Below are 23,891 nucleotides of genomic sequence, written 5' to 3' on the forward strand. Positions count from 1 at the left end.
ATATCTATACATTTCAAAAACACACACACACACACACAAAAAAAAAAACCACCCCAGCTACCTCTCCCAGTCTTTATTGGCCTGGATTTGTACATGGAAAGATCTTTTACTAATCAGGCTGGCTAGAGATTCTAGGGACCTCTCAAACCTTTTCTGTGGATGCATCTTCTATGGACTTGTGTGTATAATTCCTAATTAGAGGGATCTGCCAGCTTTTTTTTTTTTTTTTAAGCTCGAATCCTTTTCTGTCTGTGGTGTCTGTGTGCTGTACTGTGGGCCCTCTGGAGCAGCAGTATTCACTCAGCTCTTTTAAGTTCTGAGAAGCCCTCAGTTACAGATTCTGCTGAATCCTATCAGTGCCTGGAGTCAAGTGAGACAGAAACTTGGACTGCCCACTGAAATTCAGGAAATTTGGATGCATTTTACTCTTCTCTTTCCTTCATGAGGGAGAGAGTGCTGAGCTGAGTTGTGCTCTGTGTGCTGTGTCATAGGTCCTGAGGAACATCAGCCCACCACCCAGCTCTTTATTATTCTCAGCTGCCCTCAGGAATTTAGAATATGCCAGGCTCCATCAGTGCTCTGAGATATGCAAGACAGCCCCCCTGAAAAGTCAGAACACTGAATGCGCGCTTTACTTTCTCTTTCCCTTCTCAGGGAGAAGCCAGGAGCTGGAAGTTTCCCCCTGTTTGAATGGGATGGTGCTGCTGGATGGGACTATAGGAAAAGTGCCCCAGAAAAGTGCCCAGCTAGTTTTACACTTGCTTGGAGCCCAGGATCCTCTTAACTGGTTTCTGCACTTATCACCGTGGGAATTGGTCCTTGTATTGTTGTTGAGTTGGTATATCTGTGGAGGGTCTGGGGATTCCTATAACAGCATCTTGCTGATGTCACTACCTCTGTTATCTTTTTAAGTTATATATGCTTTTACAAATTATTTTATTGATTTCCTCTTTTACTTCCTCTTTTATTAACACACATCCTTGACTTATTACCTCAATTAAATCAATACTTTTACTATTTCCAGGCAATGCTAAGACCTTGAATCATTATACCATTTACTTGCACCCTAATTTTTGTTACTGATATGCCTTTCAATTATTTATGTATTCTAGACACACAGTACATTATTATCATTGTTTTGTTAACACCTATTTGTGTTTCTTTCTGGGATCGTTTTCCTTCTGAAGACGTTAACATTTCCTTTAGTGTGGCCTGCTAGTAAAGCAACCTTTAAGTTTTCATATATCTGGAAATGTCTTAATTTTACTATCACTTTTGAGAAACAGTTTTGGGTATTGAATGAAAGTTATTTTTGCCAGCACTTTTAAGATGACATTCCATGGTCCTCTTTTGAAGTGATGGCTGTCAAGTTTATTGTTCAATTAGTGTGTCTTTTTTTCTCTCTAGCTACTTTGTATACTTACTGTGTTTTTCACTGTTAGCAGCTTTACTATCATGTGCCCAGTATTAATTTGCTTTGTTTTTAATCTTGCTTGCAGTTTTGAAAGCTTCTTATATCTGTGGGTTGATAATATTTTATCAGTTTAAGAGAAGATTTAGCAGTATGCCTTCAAATACTGCTTCTACTTCGTATCTTCTCTTATATTCTTCTGTGACTATAAGTACATGTATGTTAAATCTTTTCATCATATCCCTTGTCTTTTATATGCCATTTCTGTTTTTAAATCACTTTTTCTCTTTGTTTCATAATCTATATTTTATTCTTACCCATCTTTTACTTCAGAATTTTATCTTGTTATTCTAGGCCACTGTCAAAATCATCGATTGAATTCTTAATTTCAATCATGGCATTTTTCAGTTTTAGAATTTAATTTTCCTTCTAAAAAATAGATTTCTAACTTGGGTACTGTCTAATGTTAAAAGAAACTTTCCTCCCACCAAGTTTTCGCTCACTTGATCTTGGATTTTAAAATTAGATATAACCTGAGAGATTATCATTTTTCTCCATTTAATAACGAATCAGGCCAGGGATGGTGGCTCCTGCCTGTAATCTCAACACTTTTGTGAGCCATGACAGGAGGATTGCTTGAGCCCAGGAGTTCAAGATAAGCCTGAACAATATAGGGAGACTCTATCTTTACAAAAAATAAAAAAAAAAAATTAGCTAGATGTGGTGGTGCACACCTGTGGTCCCAGCTACTTGGGAGGCTGAAGTTGGAGACTTGAGCCTGAGGCTACAATGAACCTTGACTGTACCACTGCACTCCAGCCTGGGTCAGAGTGAGACTCTTTGTCACCCAGTTGTATAGAAACAACTATAAGTAGAGGCATAAAAAAGATGCCTGAGATTACAGCTCCTGAATTTAGCTTCATTGTCCCTTTCCACTAAGTGAGATAATCTGACATTAATGAATGCAATATAGTTGCATAAAAATGATTAATTTAATTTTTCACTATCTCAGGGATATGCTAGAACTATTCTCATATTTTTTATCCAAAGAGGATATATAATATGGATATTTTAGCACACTCCCTTATAGGGCAGTTATACCTTTCTCTGTGAATCATTATACAGGCAGTGCTAAGATGTGTATTACATGCACATGGTATCCTTTCTTACTATCCTTATAATAGAATAAATTAATTTTTATACAGAATTAATTTTTGAAGGATCAAATGACATATGTGCATAAATTATTTATACATTTTTATACAATTGCTTCAACATTTCCTCTTCATGCAATCTGGTATATCTATATAATTTCTACAGATAACAGAAGAAAAATACAGCTTATTAAAATTTTATTCTGGGTTTTGTAAGGAATAAAGGACATTTATACCCTTATGAAGATTAAATTTTCTTGTGTTAGTGTATTTCTAAAGGCTTTTAGTGAATTAATTGGAGACACTTTAAAATACTACACAGTTTTAAATCTAAATTTTTTTCTCAAGGAAGAAGTTCTTTTTACACAATGGTGCTTAAACATGACTGAAATATCTAAAGGAGAGGTTAACTGGATCAGTCAAGAAAATAATCTGTAATATTTGATTGAAAAAAATGGCTTAGAAGATTTTTAAAAATGTTCTTTTCCTGGCCGGGCGCAGTGGCTCAGGCCTGTATTCCCAGCACTTTGGGAGACCAAGGCGGGCGGATCACAAGGTCAGGAGATTGAGACCATCCTGGTTAACACAGTGAAACCCCGCCTCTACTAAAACTACAAAAATTAGCCGGGTGTGGGGGCGGGAGGCAGGAGAATGGCGTGAACCCGGGAGGCGGAGCTTGCAGTGAGCCGATATCGCGCTGCTACACTCCAGCCTGGGCTACAGAGCCGGGTGTGGGGGCGGGCGCCTGTAGTCCCAGCTACTTTTTTTTCCATAGGAAAAAAAGTAGTTTCCTATGGAGTCTCCCATGAAATTGAGATTAGATAATCTATAGTTATTGAGAAAAGAATATTCAAGATAAGAGTTGATCACTGTAGCACAAATGCAAGTGATAATTCGAAAAGTAAATATAATTAAATATAGTTTAACAGATATGAAAATGAATCAAAAGTCAAGAGTCTTGTTTTCTCCTGAAATATCTATATAAGTACATGAGATATTTTTTCCAGACTGAGAAGAGCATGTGAACTGATATTGTTGATTACTTTTTCTCCATTGAGTGTATCTTTTAAAATACTCAGTGTTTACCATAATACTCTGCAGATTACAATGTACACATTGTTAATACTACACTGTTAATTTGCCTTTTAAATACTTAATATTTACTTTTTTCAAAGGTTATATTTGTGTATTCTGTATAAAATTCTACTGTAATTTATTCCATAGCCTTGTAGTTTTACATTATTTACTGTTATATAGTAGAAAGTGGCTAACGTCAGCTAATGCTATTTTAAAAATATTTATTATCATTTTCTTATGTTTTTAACCATTGCGTATTAAAATATTTTAAAATTATCAGTATGACAACTATTAGGCAAATAGTCTTGGAAATTGATTTGTGTTTCAATGATCCAAGTATTACTGCAAAGTCATGATAATAGAGATAGTAAGAATCTTATAAGGGAAATGGTAAATACATCTTTAAAGATTGTATCAGAAACAATTCTGTGACAATATCTTATTTCTTTACAAGTTTGAATTCCAGAAATCAAGTGAATTTCCACTGACTTTGCATTTTCTGGTAATTTTGTTTTTCTTATTAAGCTATATTTTAAATGTAAAAGTATCCAACAATAGAATTGCTGATCTCGTGGTCCCTCTTGTCTTCACAGGTAAGGGATATTTTGTAATATTTAAGGGATTTTAAGGAGTATATGTACAAGCAGACTGTTAGCTATTTCTCCAATAGAAAACTTGGTGACATTTTCTTTTGCCCGTATTTATTAAGTGTTTACTATATTTTCTAGGTCGTGTTCAAATGATACCACCCAGTAAACATTTGGGAGACTAAAAAGTCATTAAACTAACATAAAGGTAGCCTGGTTAATAAAATGATATTCTTTTCAACATGATTGTATTTACTGGAACCTGAACATTTTGTGAAATAGTATGTCGTATAGAAAATGTTAGGATTTTGACTTGTTATGTAACTGCAAAGCTATGTATTTTACAATTTTAAATAATTGCTCTATCAGTAATAGCAACTTGAAGAAATGCTATCTAGGTGCTACTAATTTGAAAATAGTGCAAAGACGTTTACCAAAGTTGTTCTATTATGCTTTTGATTTCTAGAAAGTTGAAATATCCTCATTACAGTTTTTGGGGTAATATAAAAAGTAGATAGGTGTTATAGATAAAGAAGGAGGTTTTCATCGATTTGAAGATTAGACCTCCAAGAAAAAACTCAGGTGAGAATGCCATTAAAATAGTTTTAGTTGTTTTTGAAAATAACATAAACAGAATGCCACTATTAAACACTGAAATTGGAATAAAAATTTGGTTTATGAGTAACACGGAGATAGCATACAAACATTCCATTGACTAATACAGAAAAACTCAAAAATTTTAATTAGATATGTTTAAATAGAGATGAGAAAAGTCAAAACTTTAACTCTTAAAAGTTATTTTTATCAGTTTGGAAATATATAAACTCCTCCCTATATAAAATGCACCAATACAAACTTCTCTAGTAAGGATTGGGGTTACATGACTTTAGATGCATGTTTCTGTAATATTTTAATGATGCACTTATACTGACGCATTTGAAGATAGAGTTTAATGATGTATTTTGATTAGAGATAAGTGATTTTAAAAAATGATAAGAATCATATCATTGAAAGTGAGAATACTTGAGAAATATTGACGAATATAAGCTAAACAAAGCAAAACAAAGTAAAACACTTACCCTTTCATCCGCATGATGTCGCTGGACACCGCAAGGTTTTTCTCCCTTCCCAACCTCAAAAGGAGTACAGTGAGTACATTTTCCTTAGACAGAAAGGAAAAGAACCTTCCATTTTTGGCTCTGCCAAGTAGCCCAAAAAGGTGATAATATAAAAATATATAGGTAATTGGGAATTGAATTTACAAAATACATAGTGTGGTGATGCAATAGAGAGCTGATAATCGGAACGAGATTGAGATGGTATATTCCCGGAGAGGAAGTCCGGGATCCCGGCTCCTGCTGCTGTGGCTTCTCCACATCTACTGGAAGGCAGGGAGCGGCCAGCTCCACTACTCGATCTCGGAGGAAGCCAAACACGGAACCTTCGTTGGCCGCATCGCGCAGGACCTAGGGCTGGAGCTGGCAGAGCTGGTGCCGCGCCTGTTCCGGGTGGCGTCCAAGGGCCGCAGGGACCTTCTGGAGGTAAATCTGCAGAATGGCATTTTGTTTGTGAATTCTCGGATCGACCGGGAGGAACTGTGCCGGCGGAGCGCGGAGTGCAGCATCCACCTGGAGGTGATCGTGGACAGGCCGCTGCAGGTTTTCCATGTGGAGGTGGCAGTGAAGGACATTAACGACAATCCGCCCAGGTTCTCCAGACAAGAACAAAGATTATTCATTTTAGAGTCAAGAATGCCAGATTCGCGGTTTCCAGTAGAGGGCGCGTCGGATTTGGATATCGGAGCAAACGCACAATTGAGATACAAGTTAAATCCTAACGAATATTTTGACTTAGATGTTAAAACAAATGAAGAAGAAACGAACTTTTTAGAGCTAGTTTTGAGGAAATCCTTAGATAGAGAAGAAACACAAGAACATCGTTTATTAGTGATTGCAACTGATGGAGGACAACCCGAACTAACAGGTACAGTTCAGTTGTTGATCAATGTATTGGATGCTAATGATAACGCCCCAGAATTTGATAAATCCATTTATAATGTCAGATTGTTGGAAAATGCACCAAGTGGGACATTAGTTATTAAACTGAACGCCTCAGATGCAGATGAGGGCATCAATAAGGACATAGTGTATTTCTTTAGTAATCTTGTTCTTGACGATGTAAAGTCCAAATTTATAATTAATTCTAATACTGGTGAAATAAAAGTTAAGGGGGAACTGGATTATGAAGACTGTAACTCATATGAAATTAATATTGATGCCATGGATAAAAGTGCATTCCCATTAACAGGACACTGTAAAGTAGTAGTGAAACTCCTGGATGTGAATGATAATACCCCAGAGATGGCCATAACCTCCCTTTTCCTGCCTGTGAAAGAGGACGCTCCAGTCAGCACGGTCATTGCTCTGATCACCGTGTCTGACCGTGACTCAGGTGCTAACGGGCAGGTGACCTGCTCCCTAATGCCCCACGTCCCCTTCAAGCTGGTGTCCACCTTCAAAAATTACTACTCGTTGGTGCTGGACAGCGTGCTGGACCGCGAGAGCGTGTCGGCCTATGAGCTGGTGGTGACCGCGCGGGACGGGGGCTCGCCTTCACTGTGGGCCACGGCCAGCGTGTCTGTGGAGGTGGCCGACGTGAACGACAACGCACCAGCGTTCGCACAGTCCGAGTATACCGTGTTCGTGAAGGAGAACAACCCGCCGGGCTGCCACATCTTCACGGTGTCTGCGTGGGACGCGGACGCGCAGGAGAACGCGCTGGTGTCCTACTCGCTGGTGGAGCGGCGGGTGGGCGAGCGCGCGCTGTCGAGCTACGTGTCGGTGCACGCGCAAAGCGGCAAAGTGTACGTGCTGCAGCCGCTGGACCACGAGGAGCTAGAGTTGCTACAGTTCCAGGTGAGCGCGCGCGACGCGGGCGTGCCGCCTCTGGGCAGCAACGTGACGCTGCAGGTGTTCGTGCTGGACGAGAACGACAACGCGCCGGCCCTGCTGGCGCCTCGAGTGGGTGGCACCGGCGGTGCAGTGAGCGAGCTGGTGCCGCGGTCGGTGGGTGCTGGCCAAGTGGTGGCGAAGGTGCGCGCAGTGGACCCCGACTCGGGCTACAACGCGTGGCTTTCGTATGAGCTGCAGCCAGCGCCTGGCAGTGCGCGCATCCCGTTCCGCGTGGGGCTGTACACAGGCGAGATCAGCACAACACGCTCTCTGGATGAGACCGAAGCACCGCGCCACCGCCTTCTGGTGCTGGTGAAGGACCATGGAGAGCCCGCGCTGACAGCCACAGCCACAGTGCTGGTGTCGCTGGTGGAAAGTGGCCAGGCGCCGAAGGCCTCATCGCGGGCGTCGGCGGGCGCTGTGGGTCCCGAGGCTGCCCTGGTGGATGTCAACGTGTACCTGATCATCGCCATCTGTGCAGTGTCCAGCCTGTTGGTGCTCACGCTGCTGCTGTACACCGTGCTGCGGTGCTCGGCGCCGCCCACCGAGGTCGTGCGCACGCGAGGCAATCCCACTCTGGTGTGCTCCAGCGCGGTGGGGAGCTGGTCCTACTCGCAGCAGAGGAGGGAGAGAGTGTGCTCTGGAGAAGCCCCACCCAAGACGGACCTCATGGCTTTCAGTCCAAGCCTTCCTCAGGGTCCCACCTCTGCAGACAACGTGAGTTTTCTAATATTAACATCCAACTTTCCCTCCCAATTTTTAAATATTGTCACATTCACCCACTTTTTTTGTTTTTAAAAATTACGCCCTAGTACATAAATATTGTAGTACACAATTATTGCACTAATTCATGTACTATGTGCTTTTTATGATGTTTTTCTGTTAGGGTAATAGATTCATCAGCTTTCTGTGATATTAAGTATTTTAAAAATTAAATTTTATATTAGCATTTGAATTTCGCATCTCTAAAAATGTAGGATAATAATTGTAGGACATAGTTTGGAGTCATTCTCAAAGTCTGAGTTTATGACTCCATGAGAATTTATTTTATTTTATTATTATTTTTAAAGACCCTTTATTGCTCAGTCTGCAGTGGCCTGATCATAGCTCACTGAAGCCTGAAACTCGTGGGCTCAAGTGATCCTCCCATCTCAGCCGCCCAAGTAGCTGGACTACATGCACATGCTAATTAAAGTTTGTTTGTTTGTTTTTTTCTCTAGAGATAGGGGTCTTGCTACTTTGCCCAGGCTGGTATTGAACTCCTAGTTTGAAGCCATACTCCCATCTCAGCCTCCCGAAGTACTAAGATTACAGGATTGAGCAAGAGTTCCTGGCCTATAAAAATGTTTTAACACCACCCTTCCAATTTTACCTTTTTGTTTCTGTTGAGTTTAAATTATTATTTTATTACACTAATTTAGTTTCTGTTTTCAATTATATTTTTGCAGTATATTGTTTATTTCAACTTTGCCTAAGCAGTTCACCTGTATACCTATGATGAATTTGATAACTGTAATTTAAAGATTACATTTTTCATTTTATTGATCTTTTGAATAGGAAACACATATACATAGTTTGCTGTTCTAAAGGTGCAAAAGAATACAGTTAAATTTTCTCTTTCACGTCCTTCATGAAATCAAAACATTCTTGGGTATCCTTCTAGAGATTTTTTTCATATGCAAATAAACTTCCCTCCCCCCTTAAAAAACATATGAGTATTGATTTTAATCTTGCTTTTTTCATTTACTAATATATCTTGATGCTCATGAGTTATCATTACTGAAGTAGATTTGTTTTTCTTTTATCTGGATCTATGGTGTTCCATTGTGTAGAAATACAATCGGTTATTTTTCCCTTATCTTAACATTAACATTTAGTAGAACAATGATTTAATTTTCTGGAAACTTGCATATTTTTCAATTTATAAACTATGTATCTAATATATATTAGATATTTTGAGATGGAATTTTGCTCTTGTTGCCCAAACAAGTGCAATGGCGCAATCTCAGCCTCCCAGGTTCAAGCAATTCTCCTGCCTTATCTTCCCAAGTAGCTGGGATTGCAGGCATGTGCCACCACACCTGGCTAATTTTTTGTATTTACTAGACTTGGGGTTTCACCGCGTTGGTCAGGGTGGTCTCCAACTCCTAATCTCAGGTGATTTACCCGCCTTGGCCTCCCAAAGTGCTGGGATTGCAGGCGTGAGCCATCATGCCCAGCCTAAATTATTGTATTGATGAGGAGTAATTGTGAACCCCCTCAGTTGTGCAAATTCTGCTATATTTTGGTTGGGAAATTTTACTGCTTGTTGCTACTTTTCATTTTTAGATTAAAAAATACATATACCATGATACAAACTGCCCTCTTGAGTTGTTTACAAAGAATTGTTTATTAAATCTATATGTTTGAGACTACTCTAGACAAGTGTCCTCTCCATCTGAAATAATGAGAATCGTTTTTCTACTCTTTTGAGGGGAAAAGTGTGGGTTTATAGGTAATAACTAGTCTACACTTTACATGATAAAATGTGAATTCCCTATTTCTGTTGCTTTGCCTGTTTCTTTTATTCTCATATGCATTTAATTTTATAAATACCCTTCTATGATGCTATTTATATATTCCTAATATCCTGAGCTACTTTGAGGAAGTCCTAGAAATTGAGAAATAGTTTTTATCACTCTGTAAATCTACAGTTAACCACGGTCAAATTTTCAAAAATCAAGTTATCTTATTCTGTGATATAAACTATTTATATATCTCTTTACATATCAAGTTTTTATATATATTTTGTGCAGTTTATCTTTTTTATAGGACCCTCTTGTTTTGGGGATTGTTTTTGGTTAGGAAATTGAACCCTTTGTTTGCCCAAAATAACTACAGTAGAAAGTCAGTGATAAGAACTACTAAATAGATCCAGGTTAATTATTTTAAGAAAGAATTTCACACGGAAGAAAAGGCTTTTGTGTTACAATATTCTGTGAGGCATTTTACTGTATATCAGAATTTCAGAGTAAGGTGAAGATGATCATGTAATTTGAAAAGTCTCATTGGTGGCTCTAATTTTCTCCTTTCAAGGAGGGGTTCAATCACTTCCAATGGATAACATTAAGGTTAAATTAAGGGTGAAGTTGATATTTGGCCTTGACTTTTATGTGAGGGTAACATTTTTGCAGGTAAATGTAGATGTAATTTAAAAATCCAGCTAAAACAAACACAGTATTGGGAAAGAGGAAGAGCAAGTGGTCTATATTGTCAGAAAAATAAGATTCATATTGGAGAGTAACTGAAAATAACCTTCAAAAAGTTGATCACCTAATATGTGATTACATATTAGGTTACTAGAAGTTCCTCAAATGTCTTGGAATTTCTAGGTTTAGTAAAATTCAATGAAAGCTGTACTCATAAAGATAAATATGATAGCATGTGAAAGACAGATGGACTTAGGTGGATGTGGAATAAGGCAAGCCAGGGAAAAGGAGTAATTTAAAAAGTGATATAGATGACATGGGAAATGCTCATGTCATTAAAAATATGAATTTGAAAATTTGAATTTGGGGATTATTAATAATTGGTCATGTTTTGATATTTAACAAACTGTTTTCTAGGAGTCAGCATGTATAGGTGAAAATGACAATTAGAAACATAGAAAGAAGGGATGAAGATATGGATTTGTAAGTACCTCAATAAAAGTCTTATTCAAAACTTGGAAGTGAGTAAGAACAATTAAAGGAAAGGATATAGGACAGGGTTGAAGTTGAGAGAAAAGAACGAGATCATTTAAGAACAGCTGTAGAATCAAAAACAGCAAAGCACAATGGGTAGAAATTCCACTAGAATTGAAGTGGTAAAGTATATGAAAAGAAAATATTTTAAGCGAGAATCCTAATATAAGCTGCAGATAAATTAAATGTGATAAAGAATATGCTCTAGAATTTTATCTTCCATCATTACACAAAAGAACCTTAAGAGCGTCTGATATTTGTTGAACAAAGAAAGCATGGACTTCAACAATCCATAAAGTTTTAAAAATTCAACCAAAATTTGATGATTTTAAGTTACATTTTCCCCTAGAGCACTATATAATAGCATGTCCTATGACAGACATATGTGGACAAGTTTCTTTTCTAAAAGTGTGTAGAATAGTTTACATTTCTGATTTAAAGAGTAGTTTCGTAAACACTTAAATTTGCTAAACTGGCTGATACTAATGTTGCAAATACTGGTAGAAAAATTGTTTAGCTGTGAATAATTAGATCCCTTACTCTAAGGCTACTAAGATACCACTGCCTGTGCAAATTACAAACGTGAGGAGGATTTACTATAAAAGTAGAGAAAAGAAGATACCATTTTAAAATTACATAGTATAGCACCGTTATGTGAATTAATTTCTTACCTTTTGGAGCCGCATGATGTCGCTGTCTACCATGAAGTTATAGCTAGCCACCATTCACATTTCTTCTATTACTGCATCATTCCCTGACTGTTGAATGATGGCGGACGCAGAAGAATTGGATTAATAAATTCCGGAACTTACAGTATTTTATCTTTATGGGGAAGATCTTCTAATGGAAATAAAACAAGAGGTATTTGACATGGTGTTTACCCCGGAAGACAGATTGGGAAAGCAATGTCTGCTCCTCCCGTTTCTGCTCCTGGCAGCCTGGAAGGTGGGGAGCGGCCAGCTCCACTACTCCGTCCCGGAGGAGGCCAAACACGGCACCTTCGTGGGCCGCATCGCGCAGGATCTGGGACTACAGCTGGCGGAGCTGGTGCCGCGCCTGTTCAGGATGGCCTCCAAAAACCACGAGGACCTTCTGGAGGTAAATCTACAGAATGGTATTTTGTTTGTGAATTCTCGGATAGACCGAGAGGAGCTGTGCGGGAGGAGCGCGGAGTGCAGCATCCACCTGGAGGTGATCGTGGACAGGCCGCTGCAGGTTTTCCATGTGGACGTAGAGGTGAGGGACATTAACGACAACCCGCCCTTGTTCCCGGTAGAGGAACAAAGAGTGCTGATTTACGAATCTAGGCTGCCAGATTCTGTGTTTCCACTGGAGGGCGCGTCAGATGCAGATGTGGGCTCAAATTCCATCTTAACCTATAAACTCAGTTCTAGCGAATACTTCGGGCTAGATGTGAAAATAAACAGTGATGACAATAAACAAATTGGGCTCATATTAAGGAAATCCTTGGACAGAGAGGATGCTCCTGCACACAACTTATTCCTGACAGCCACAGATGGGGGCAAACCTGAGCTTACAGGGAGTGTTCACCTGCTGGTCACAGTGCTGGATGTGAATGATAATGCTCCCACTTTCGAGCAGCCTGAATACGAAGTAAGAATATTCGAAAACGCAGGCAATGGAACGACAGTTATCAGACTGAATGCTTCTGATCGGGATGAAGGAGCGAATGGGGCAATTTCATACTCTTTTAATAGCCTTGTTGCAGCCATAGTTATTGACCACTTTAGCATAGATCGAAATACAGGAGAAATAGTGATTCGGGGTAATTTGGATTTTGAACAAGTAAATTTATACAAAATCCGCGTTGACGCAACGGACAAAGGTCATCCTCCTATGGCGGGTCATTGCACCGTTTTAGTGAGAATTTTGGATAAAAATGATAACGTCCCTGAGATAACATTGACTTCCTTATCCTTGCCTGTACGTGAAGACGCTCAATTCGGTACTGTCATCGCCCTAATTAGCGTGAACGACCTTGACTCACGTGTCAACGGGCAGGTGACCTGCTCCCTGACGCCCCATGTCCCCTTCAAGCTGGTGTCCACCTTCAAGAATTACTACTCGTTGGTGCTGGACGGCACCCTGGACCGCGAGAGCGTGTCGGCCTATGAGCTGGTGGTGACCGCGCGGGACGGGGGCTCGCCTTCACTGTGGGCCACGGCCAGCGTGTCTGTGGAGGTGGCCGACGTGAACGACAACGCGCCGGCGTTCGCGCAGTCCGAGCACACGGTGTTCGTGAAGGAGAACAACCCGCCGGGCTGCCACATCTTCACAGTGTCTGCGCGGGACGCGGACGCGCAGGAGAACGCGCTGGTGTCCTACTCGCTGGTGGAGCGGCGGGTGGGCGAGCGCGCGCTGTCGAGCTACGTGTCGGTGCACGCGGAGAGCGGCAAGGTGTACGCGCTGCAGCCGCTGGACCATGAAGAGCTAGAGTTGCTGCAATTCCAGGTGAGCGCGCGCGACGCGGGAGTGCCGCCTCTGAGCAGCAACGTGACGCTGCAGGTGTTCGTGCTGGACGAGAACGACAACTCGCCGGTGCTGCTGGCGCCCCGGGTGGGTGGCACTGGTGGTGCAGTGAGCGAGCTGTTACCGCGGTCGGTGGGTGTGGGCCAAGTGGTGGCGAAAGTGCGCGCAGTGGACGCCGACTCGGGCTACAACGCGTGGCTTTCGTATGAGCTGCAGCCAGTGGCAAGCAGCGCTCGGTTCCCGTTTCGCGTGGGGCTGTACACGGGCGAGATCAGCACGACTCGTGTCCTGGACGAAGCAGACTCTCCGCGCCACCGGCTGCTGGTGCTGGTGAAAGACCACGGTGAGCCGGCGCTGACGGCCACGGCCACGGTGCTGGTGTCGCTGGTGGAGAATGGCCAGGCTCCAAAGGCGTCATCGCAGTTGTCGGTGGGCGCCGCGGGGCCAGAGGCGGCGCTGGTGAATGTCAACGTGTACCTGATCATCGCCATCTGTGCGGTATCCAGCCTGCTGGTCCTCACGCTACTGCTGTACACCGCGCTGCGGTGCTCGGCGCCGCCCGCCGAGGGCGCGTGCACGGCGGGCAAGCCCACGCTGGTGTGCTCCAGCGCGGTGGGGAGCTGGTCACACTCGCAGCAGAGGCGGCAGAGGGTGTGCTCTGGGGAGGGCCCACCCAAGATGGATCTCATGGCCTTCAGCCCCAGCCTTTCACCTTGTCCTGTTATGGGTAGGGCGGAGAATCAGGCTTTAAATGAAGACCATGATGCCAAAGTAAGTGAATTTTCATAATTAACAGTTAATTTTATTTTAAATTCATAATTTTTTCCGCAGATTTGTTTTCTATATTTCTGTTTTTAATTTTAATTAATTTTACAAAATTTACGTATTTTCATTTTATTCTGTTTCTTATTATAATCTCTTTGCTTCTCTAATATTTATAATTTAAGTGGAATTAGAAATCATTGTCCACAATCTGCACCTCAGAATTTTTGTCTTCAAACCAAAATATTCTGGGACATGTCGTTTTCTGTTGTATTTTAATTCAGATTCTTAGTAGCATTTTTTTCTGATTAATTATATAGGATTTTCATTTGTTTGCCTTTGAGCTGTAGGAAAATATTTTTACATATACTCTTTTTTGATCATATATTGATATTTGAGCACCGCTGTATCAATTATGCTTTTACACTTTCCATTTCAATGTTTTTCTGCTGAGACTTTTATTAACACTTTGATTTTATCCATTTTGTGTAAGAACTCTGGTCATCATACTTTTTATCTGTGGTTCCCTTTTCAGACTTGTGATTCCAGGAGACAATAGTGTTTATTTATTGTCCCCCTTTTAAACCATTGAGGAATAAAGGACAAAAAGAATAATTATCAGCCTGAATACTTCTGGTTGCTATGGTTGATTTATTTACTACTGATCTAAATACTGGAAAAATAGTGATTCAAGAGATTTTGGACCTTGTGATCAAGTAAATTTATATGAAAACTGCATTCCTCTGGCATTGCAGCTCTCTTATTTCTGTTTGAATTTCATTTGATGGTCTTCTCTTCATGGAGTCTAAATCTATTTTTTGTATTAATGTTTTCATTGTTTCTACACAGTAATTTAAACTATTCACTATTTTCTGTGTGTGTGTGTGTGTGACAGGGTCTTGCTCTGTCACCCAGGCTGGAGTACAGTGGTGCAATAATGGCTCACTGCACCCTCGAGTTCCTGGGCTCAAGTGATTCTCTCACCTCAGCCACTGGAGTAGCTGGGACTACACACGAGCACCACCATGCCCTCCACCTTTTTTTTTTTTTTTTTGTAGAGACGGGGTTTCTCCATGTTGCCCAGGCTGGTCTCAAACTACTGGTTGCAAGTGATCTGCCCACCTTGGCCTCCCAGAGTACTAAGATTATAGGTGTGAGTCACTATGCTTGGCTATTCATTATTTCTTTAAATGAAAAGCAGCAAAAAGTAGTGATTAAGTGTGACTTTTGGTGCTATCCTACCTCGCCTAAACTTCATTGCTACCAATTTTGTTTTGTGGATGGATTGTTTCACCTCCATTTCAGTTTCTTCTGTAAAGTTGGTATGATAAACACTAGTTTCAATGATAGAATTTTCATAAAGCTTTAGTAAGTTGATACTGTCAGGTGCTTATAGCTGTGTTTGCCAAATAGTAAGTGCTTAATAAAATTTGCTACTAGTTTTCCGAAGAGGAAAATAAAAACTTCATGTCATTTTATGTTAGGAAACTCTCATTATGGATTCTATATTGTTTTCATTTTATGTAAAGATTGAATTTTTGTTATTCATAGTGAGGCCATAATTACCAAATTAATCCGAGATGTCTCTAACATTTTAAATGCCATGTTCCACATTAAAAGCAATTTAAAATGTGTGTTTCAAAGTTGAAAATTGAATGAAGACTTGGACAGTGGAAAAGTTTTATGAATTCAAAAGACATTTAAACTGCTGAGTCCTCAGTGATTTCCTGAAGGTGGTTTTGACTTTTTGTGTTGTCCACGTTCCCAGGAAATATTAGACTATGTTAAGCATGAATGGTGTATTTGCCCACATTTAAAAGTTGCTTAAGGGCCATTAGAGGACTGAGTTGAGGTTTGTGTTCCCTAATGTGAGCATTTTCCATTTTTGAAATGGCAGAAACCATTAGTAGTATTTTCTGTTTTCTAAAAGAAGTACATGATAATTTTAAAGCATGTAATTAATATTGCACCAAAATTTAAAAAACTACCTCTACATACTTAAGAGTGGCAGAATTGTCTCTGATTATACCGAAGATCACCATTTGTGTAGATAATGATATCTAACAACCTCAAAACAGCATACTTTCTTAGGAAGTAGAGAACTGTAGCGTTGCTAGTGAGTAAATGTTTTTTTAAAAGTTTCTAGGGGGGTCTTTAAGAGTATCACACTGTGCCTGCTGAGAATCATCGAATTAACAAGACCCAGTCCCTGGCTTCAAATTTAATAGATAAATAAATATAAGTATCCTACATAAATACGATAGTAAAAGGAAGAATATTGTAAGAGGTGCTAGAAAGGTACATCACAGTGTTATTGGAATAGAAAAAAAGCATTTGCCTTTTTCCCTTGTTGAAGGAGTCCGTGAAGAGTCATGATGTTTTACTGGTTATAAAATGGAAAGAGTTTTCCCTGGGAAAATATGGAGACTAATAGGTATTCTTGAGAACAGAGTAACTTAAGTGAGTACAAGGAAAATTCCAAATGTACCTAGAAATAAGGAATAGTCAACTTTGGGTAAAGCACATGGTTCCTATAAGAGAGACTGTGATATAAAGCAAGAAAAGTAATATGAGAAAAACCTTCTGGGTAACTTTGAGTACTAGACAAGTAATTTTGACACTCTTCAAAAGTTGTTTGAAAGCTGCCAAAAAGTGTGAAGCAATGGGAATCAAAAGTGTTTAAGGAAAATGACTGCAAGGATTAAATGAAGGAGAATGAAATAGGAACGGACAGGTTACACAATAAGAAGCCACTGCAATACTCCAGGAAAGCAGCAATTATGAAAACTTATTTAGGAAAACATCTGAATACAGACATAATTATTTTACATTGCCGTTGGGAACATTGGAGTGAAACATTCAAGAAAACTAACACAGTAAGATAGATCCAAAAAGGATGAAATAACTCAAGACTTGATCAAAGGGCTGCTTTACATGAGATGGCTGAGCACTGAAATTTATCTAATAAAATAAACATATTATAAAAGAAATAATACAAATCATATTTGAGATTGTATAAATAGGCATATATCATAACACACAAGTGTTTGAAAGGATAGAATGAGGAAACAAATATAAAATTATGAACTCCTGAAACAGTATATATAGATTCTGCTAAAGCAAAAAATTCAGAATACTTCCTCCTCAGAAAGTTCACATGATTCAAATTCTTCCCCTTCAAAGATTCCCCAAACCTTCTCTTATTTTGTTTTCCCAAGAAAAGTGTCTGGATAGGTGCTAACGTTTCATGCCTCCTAAAAAGAAAACACACACACACACACACACACACACACACCCCTTTCTAAGTTTCTCTTTCATCAATCAGTAGATTCTTGAGATCCTGGGTCCCTAAAAGAGTACAGGATTTTTCTTAACAAGGGGTACTGAATCAAGAATATGAAGTTTCCTGGGATCCAGATCAAAGGAATTTAAACTTGCAGTTGTTCAGATTCATGTTGTCACTTAGGTTTCTGTCTTTATTTAAAATTGTGTGAAAAAAAGTTTTTCTAAGGCATGAGGAAGCTACAATTATGTTCACGCTAAGTATTCAAAAGCCATCAGTTGCCTAAGAATGCTTCTAACAAGCATGAGAAATGCTATTTTAACCTTTAACAACAATGAAGAAAAAAATTCAGAGTTTGAAATAAAACTTTTCAACAGATTAATAGTTTGTAATTCTTACTTAGCATTTGGGCCACATGATGTCGCTCTTTACCGCAAATTCTTTCATAATCAACAAAAGGAAGTCATTCCTGTTCGCACTGGAAAGACGCTCCACTCTCTTTCACTCTTCAGATGCACAATGGCCACACATCGAGATTGCAATGAAGGGATAAAAACATTCCTATAAATTCAGAGGCAGGTTTTGCTGACTAGAAAAAAAAAACGCCAATAATCTGAAATGGTGTGCCGGAGTGGATACGACCCAGGGGGCCGACATCTACTGCTGTTTATTATAATTCTAGCAGCTTGGGAGGCGGGGAGAGGCCAGCTCCACTACTCGGTCCCCGAGGAGGCTAAACACGGCACCTTCGTGGGCCGCATCGCGCAGGACCTGGGGCTGGAGCTGGCGGAGCTGGTGCCGCGCCTGTTCCGGGCGGTGTGCAAATTCCGTGGGGACCTTCTGGAGGTAAATCGGCAGAATGGCATTTTGTTTGTAAATTCTCGGATCGACCGCGAGGAGCTGTGTGGGTGGAGCGCGGAGTGCAGCATCCACCTGGAGGTGATCGTGGACAGGCCGCTGCAGGTTTTCCATGTGGACGTGGAGGTGAAGGACATTAACGACAACTCTCCCGTGTTCCCAGCGACACAAAAGAACCTGTTCATCGCGGAATCCAGGCCGCTTGACTCTCGGTTTCCACTAGAGGGCGCGTCCGATGCAGATATCGGGGACAACGCCTTGCTCACTTACAGACTGACTCCCAGTGAGTATTTCTCCCTGGACGTGCCAACCAGCAACCAGCAGGTAAAACCTCTTGGGCTTGTATTACGGAAACCTTTGGACAGAGAAGAAACTCCGGAGCTTCATTTATTGCTCACGGCCACCGATGGAGGCAAACCTGAACTGACTGGCACCGTTCAGGTACTCATCACAGTACTGGACGTCAATGACAATGCCCCAGTGTTCGACAGAACCCTCTATACGGTGAAATTACCAGAAAACGTTTCCATCGGAACGCTGGTGATTCACCCCAATGCCTCAGATTTAGACGAAGGCTTGAATGGGGATATTATTTATTCCTTCTCCAGTGATGTTTCTCCAGATATAAAATCCAAGTTCCACGTGGACCCCGTAAGTGGGGCAATCACAGTGATAGGACATATGGATTTTGAAGAAAGTAGAGCACACAAGATCCCAGTAGAGGCTGTCGATAAAGGCTTCCTACCACTGGCTGGCCATTGTACAGTTCTTGTGGAAGTTGTGGATGTAAATGACAATGCTCCACAGTTGACTCTCACTTCCTTGTCTCTCCCTGTTTCAGAGGATGCCCAGCCAGGTACAGTCATCACTTTGATTAGCGTGTTTGACCGAGATTTTGGAGTCAATGGACAGGTTACCTGCTCCTTGACGCCCCACGTCCCCTTCAAGTTGGTGTCTACCTTCAAGAATTACTATTCATTGGTGCTGGACAGCGTCCTGGACCGCGAGAGCGTGTCGGCCTATGAGCTGGTGGTGACCGCGCGGGATGGGGGCTCGCCTTCACTGTGGGCCACGGCCAGCGTGTCTGTGGAGGTGGCGGATGTGAACGACAACGCGCCGGCGTTCACGCAGTCCGAGTACACGGTGTTTGTGAAGGAGAACAACCCACCGGGCTGCCACATCTTCACAGTGTCGGCGGGGGACGCGGACGCGCAGGAGAACGCGCTGGTGTCCTACTCGCTGGTGGAGCGGCGGGTGGGCGACCGCGCGCTGTCGAGCTACGTGTCGGTGCACGCGGAGAGCGGCAAGGTGTACGCGCTGCAGCCGCTAGACCACGAGGAGCTGGAGCTGCTGCAGTTCCAGGTGAGCGCGCGCGACGCGGGCGTGCCGTCTCTGAGCAGCAACGTGACGCTGCAGGTGTTCGTGCTGGACGAGAACGACAACGCGCCTGTGCTGCTGGCACCTCCGGTGGGTGGCACTGGTGGCGCTGTGAGCGAGCTTGTGCCGCGGTCTGTGGGCGTGGGTCATGTCGTGGCGAAGGTACGTGCAGTTGACGCTGACTCAGGCTACAACGCGTGGCTTTCGTACGAGTTTCAACCTGTCGCCGCCAGTGCACGCATCCCGTTCCGCGTGGGGCTCTACACTGGCGAGATCAGCACTACCCGAGCCCTAGATGAGACGGACGCACCGCGCCACCGCCTTCTGGTGCTGGTGAAGGACCATGGGGAGCCCTCGCTGACAGCCACAGCCACCGTGCTGGTGTCGCTGGTGGAAAGCGCCCAGTCACCAAAGGCGTCGTCGCGGGCATCGGTGGGCATTGCAGGCCCAGAGGTGGCACTGATGGATGTCAACGTGTACCTGATCATCGCCATCTGCTCCGTGTCCAGTCTGTTGGTGCTTACCCTGCTGCTGTACACCGCGTTGCGGTGCTCAGCGCCGTCCTCCGAGGTTGCATGTGGTCTGGTAAAGCCCACTCTGGTGTGCTCCAGCCCGGTGGGGAGCTGGTCATTCTCCCAGCAGAGGCCGCAGAGGATGTGCTCTGGGGAGGGCCCACCCAAGACAGACCTCATGGCCTTCAGTCCCAGCCTTCCTCAGGGTCCCTCCTCTTCAGACAATGTGAGTCATAAATAATCTTGCTTCCAACACTTTTAAAATAATTAGTTCAATTTGTCTCCTTAAATTTTCTTTCATAATTTCTTTTTTAGTTGATAACTTTGTACATAATTATTATTTTTTAGTGTTACGCTGTATTTGCACTAATTATTTGGAAGTACTTTTAATATACACTTTTGGGATACGTAATACTGTAGATCAAAATCTATGGTTTATGTTGGCTACTCTCCATTTTTGGAGAAGGACTTTGCTAACTGGAACAATGGATTCACCTTTCTTCTATAGTGTTATTTACAAAATCAAGTGTTTGCATTTCCATATTTTGATAATACTTATAAATGCTATAGTAAACAAATTTCAATATATATTTTTACCTAATATTTTATTCTATGTACTGTCCTCATTTTATAAAATGTAAGTGTCAAAATCATCTGTTCAATTTTGCCTTTTTATATTTAGAACTTGAATTTTAAACATTTCTTTTACATCTATTTATCTTCTTTTTATCATATTTGTGTAGTACTGACTTATTTTTAACTTACTTTGTTCTTGATGAATCAATATGAACAATTTAAAAATAGTTTAAATAGCAGTTCAATAGTATTTTTTATTTTGTTCCTTGTTTGTATAAGAAATATATTCACATTGAAAATTTCAAAGAGGGAAATCTAGTACATAGTAAAAAATCTCGTTGTCTCCTCCAACTCCAAACCATTCACTTTACCTTTTTGAATTTCTGAAGCGGTTTTAGTTTTTTTTTGTATATTCCAAGATTATTATTGCCAAATTGTATATATATTTATATGTATTTACAATCGCCAAATTGTAAATCGCCTATATATATATTTTAGAATTTGCCCCTTCCTTCCTTCCTTCCCTCCCTTCCTTCCTTCCTTCTTTCCTTTTCTTTCTTTTCCTTTCCTTTTCTTTTCTTTTTTCTTCTTTTGAGACAACGATCTCACTCCATCACCTAGGCTGCTGAAATGCAGTGGCAGGATTATAGCTCACTGCAGTCCTGGGCTCACAGGATTCTCCCGTCTCAGCCTCTGGAGTAGCTGGAAATACAGTCTGCATGTCATTGGGCCCAGCTAATTTTATTTTATTTTTGTAGAGACAGAGTGGAGTCTTGTTTCCCAGGCTGGTCTTGAACTCCTGGCTTCAAGTGATCCTCCTACCATGGCCTCCCAAGGTGTTGGGATTACAGACATGAGCAACCACACCCAGCCTGCCTTTCATCTTCCTTTTTTTTTTTTTTTTTAAAAAAGAAGTGATTACAGTAGAAACCTACCCTTCTGCACTTTTTGTTTGTTTTTCCACTTTAAATTATGTTTTTTTTTTTTTTTTTTTTCTTTTTGACAGAGTTTTACTCTGTCGCCCTCGCTGGAGTGCAGTGGTGCGATCTCAGCTCACTGCAAAATCTGCCTCTCTGGTTCAAGCGATTCTCATGCTTCAGTCACCCAAGTAGCTGAGATTAAAGATGCTGGCAACCATGCTGGGCTAAATATACACACACACACACACACACACACACACATATATATATATATATATATATTAGTAGTAGAAACAGAGTTTCACCATGTTACCCTGGCTGGTCTCCAAATCTTGGGCTCAAGTGATCTGCCTGCCTCAGCCTCCCAAAGTGCTGGGATTACAGGTGTAAGCCACCGCATCCAGCCTAAATTATATATTGGGTTTTGTGGCATATTATTTCATTAGCGCTTATTCCTTCTTTTTGATTATTTGCTTTCTTATTTTTAAAAGTATTTGCATCTTATTTTGTTTTATGGATATATCATGATTTATTAATCCAGTAGTGTATTAGGGACATTAATGAAACAATAACTTAATTGTCCAGACTTTTAAAAAATTTTTACAAATAATTTGGTTGGTTAAAAAAAGATAGTTAACTGGGCGTGGTGGCATACACCTCTAATCCCAGCATTTCAGGAGGCTGAGTCAGGAGGATTCCTTCAGTTTAGGAGTTTGAGACCAGCTTGTGCATCTTTTGTAGAGACTTTGTAAAATTAGCTGTGCATGGTGATGTGTGTCTGTAGTGTCAGCTACTCAAGAGGCTGAGGTGGGAGGATCACTTGAGCCTAGGAGCTCCAAGTGCAGTTATCATGCCACTGAACTCCAGCCTAGGTGACAGAGCAATACCTTGCCTCAAAAATAAATTAAAATAAAATAAAATAAAATAAAATAAAATAAAATAAAATAAAACCCAGAACTGATGATCAATTTTCACAGTTCCTAATATTCTAATATACTTTAGGAAATTATTTTAGGATGTTACTGTTTTCTTTTTAACGTGAATAAGGGTAGAGGTATACAAAGTCAAAAATCTGTTTGGTAATCAATATAATTATTTACCATTGAGCAGTAATATGTCATTCACCACAAGCAGACCAAGTTTGCTGCTCTTGTTGAAAGAATATTGTTTTGCGGAAAAATCTATAAATATCTTTGACCTTCAAAGATGGTAGTTGTAATTCTATTTTCATTGCTTTGTTTTTATGCTTACATGCATGTATATTTAAAACCTTCCTAGCATATTATTAAGAAAGTTTTAAATACCCTAAATAGGAATTCCCTAAATTGGGAAATACTTGAAGTTGATAGGGGATCCTCCTTAGCCACCCAAACTGTATTCATCAATTATTATCATTATTATTATTATTATTTTTGAGACACGGTCTCACTGTGTAGCCCAGGATGCAGTGCAGTGGCACAATCTGGGCTCACTGCAACCTCTGCCTCCTGGGCTCAAGTGATCTTTCTACCTCAGCCTCCAAAGTTGCTGGGACTACAGGCGCACACCACCATACTCAGCTAATTTTTGTATTTTTTGTAGCGATGGGGTCTTACCATGTTGCCCAGGCTGGTCTCAAACTCCTGAAATATCGAGAAATACTATTTTCTTTACAAATTGTTTGCTACTATTTAGAGTCAACTACAGAAATATTTTTTGTGTAAATAATGTGATGAGAAATTTAAATTATTTCACAGAAAGTGCCCTTATTCACCTTTCCTATTTTACCTTCGTTTTTGGTAAGAATTTTGTAGAAATTCAGAGGAGCTCTTAATCATCTACAATGAAGGCATTCCTGGAGAATTTACTTTTGAGGTGGACTTTGAAAGATGAATAGAATTTTGACACATAAAGATGAAGTAATAGAAGAAAAACCTTGAACAAAGAGTGTACCAAGAAAGAGACAACATGTTTTCTGTAAAATATGACTCATATTGGAAAGCGGTTAGCCTTAGCATTGAGAAGATTGGCTCATGGTCATGTAGCCTATCTCCCAAATGGAAGTCTAATGTCTTGACAATTGGTCAATAGAAAGATAAACTTGCTGAAGATTTTAGTGCAATCGAGTGAAAGCTCTACTAATAAAGACAGAAATTATCTCACATGAAAGGAGAGATGGAAAGTATACAAACTTTAAATATGGTAGGCAAGGGAAAAGAAATCATAAAAATA

General features: G+C 40.8%; 1 protein-coding gene across 11 annotated transcripts in view; it reads left to right on the forward strand.

The window, feature by feature from the left end:
- Window positions 1–23,891, forward strand: part of LOC104681778 (protocadherin alpha-C2) — a 230,324-nt gene that overhangs the window by 32,006 nt on the left and 174,427 nt on the right. Inside the window, exon 1 of one of the 11 annotated variants that reach the window (XM_030926991.1) lies at window positions 5,386–7,897. The exons of 6 other annotated variants lie outside the window; for them this stretch is intronic. In XM_030926991.1, the coding sequence (XP_030782851.1) occupies window positions 5,546–7,897 (2,352 nt within the window). In that variant the 5' untranslated portion in view covers window positions 5,386–5,545. Of the gene's footprint in view, window positions 1–5,385; window positions 7,898–11,640; window positions 14,164–17,940; window positions 20,411–23,891 lie in introns of those variants that run through there. 4 more of the 11 variants (XM_030926993.1, XM_030926989.1, XM_010388194.2 and 1 more) reach the window with 4 other exon arrangements.

This window comes from Rhinopithecus roxellana, chromosome 3 (genome assembly GCF_007565055.1).
Source record: "Rhinopithecus roxellana isolate Shanxi Qingling chromosome 3, ASM756505v1, whole genome shotgun sequence".
Lineage (NCBI taxonomy): Eukaryota > Metazoa > Chordata > Mammalia > Primates > Cercopithecidae > Rhinopithecus > Rhinopithecus roxellana.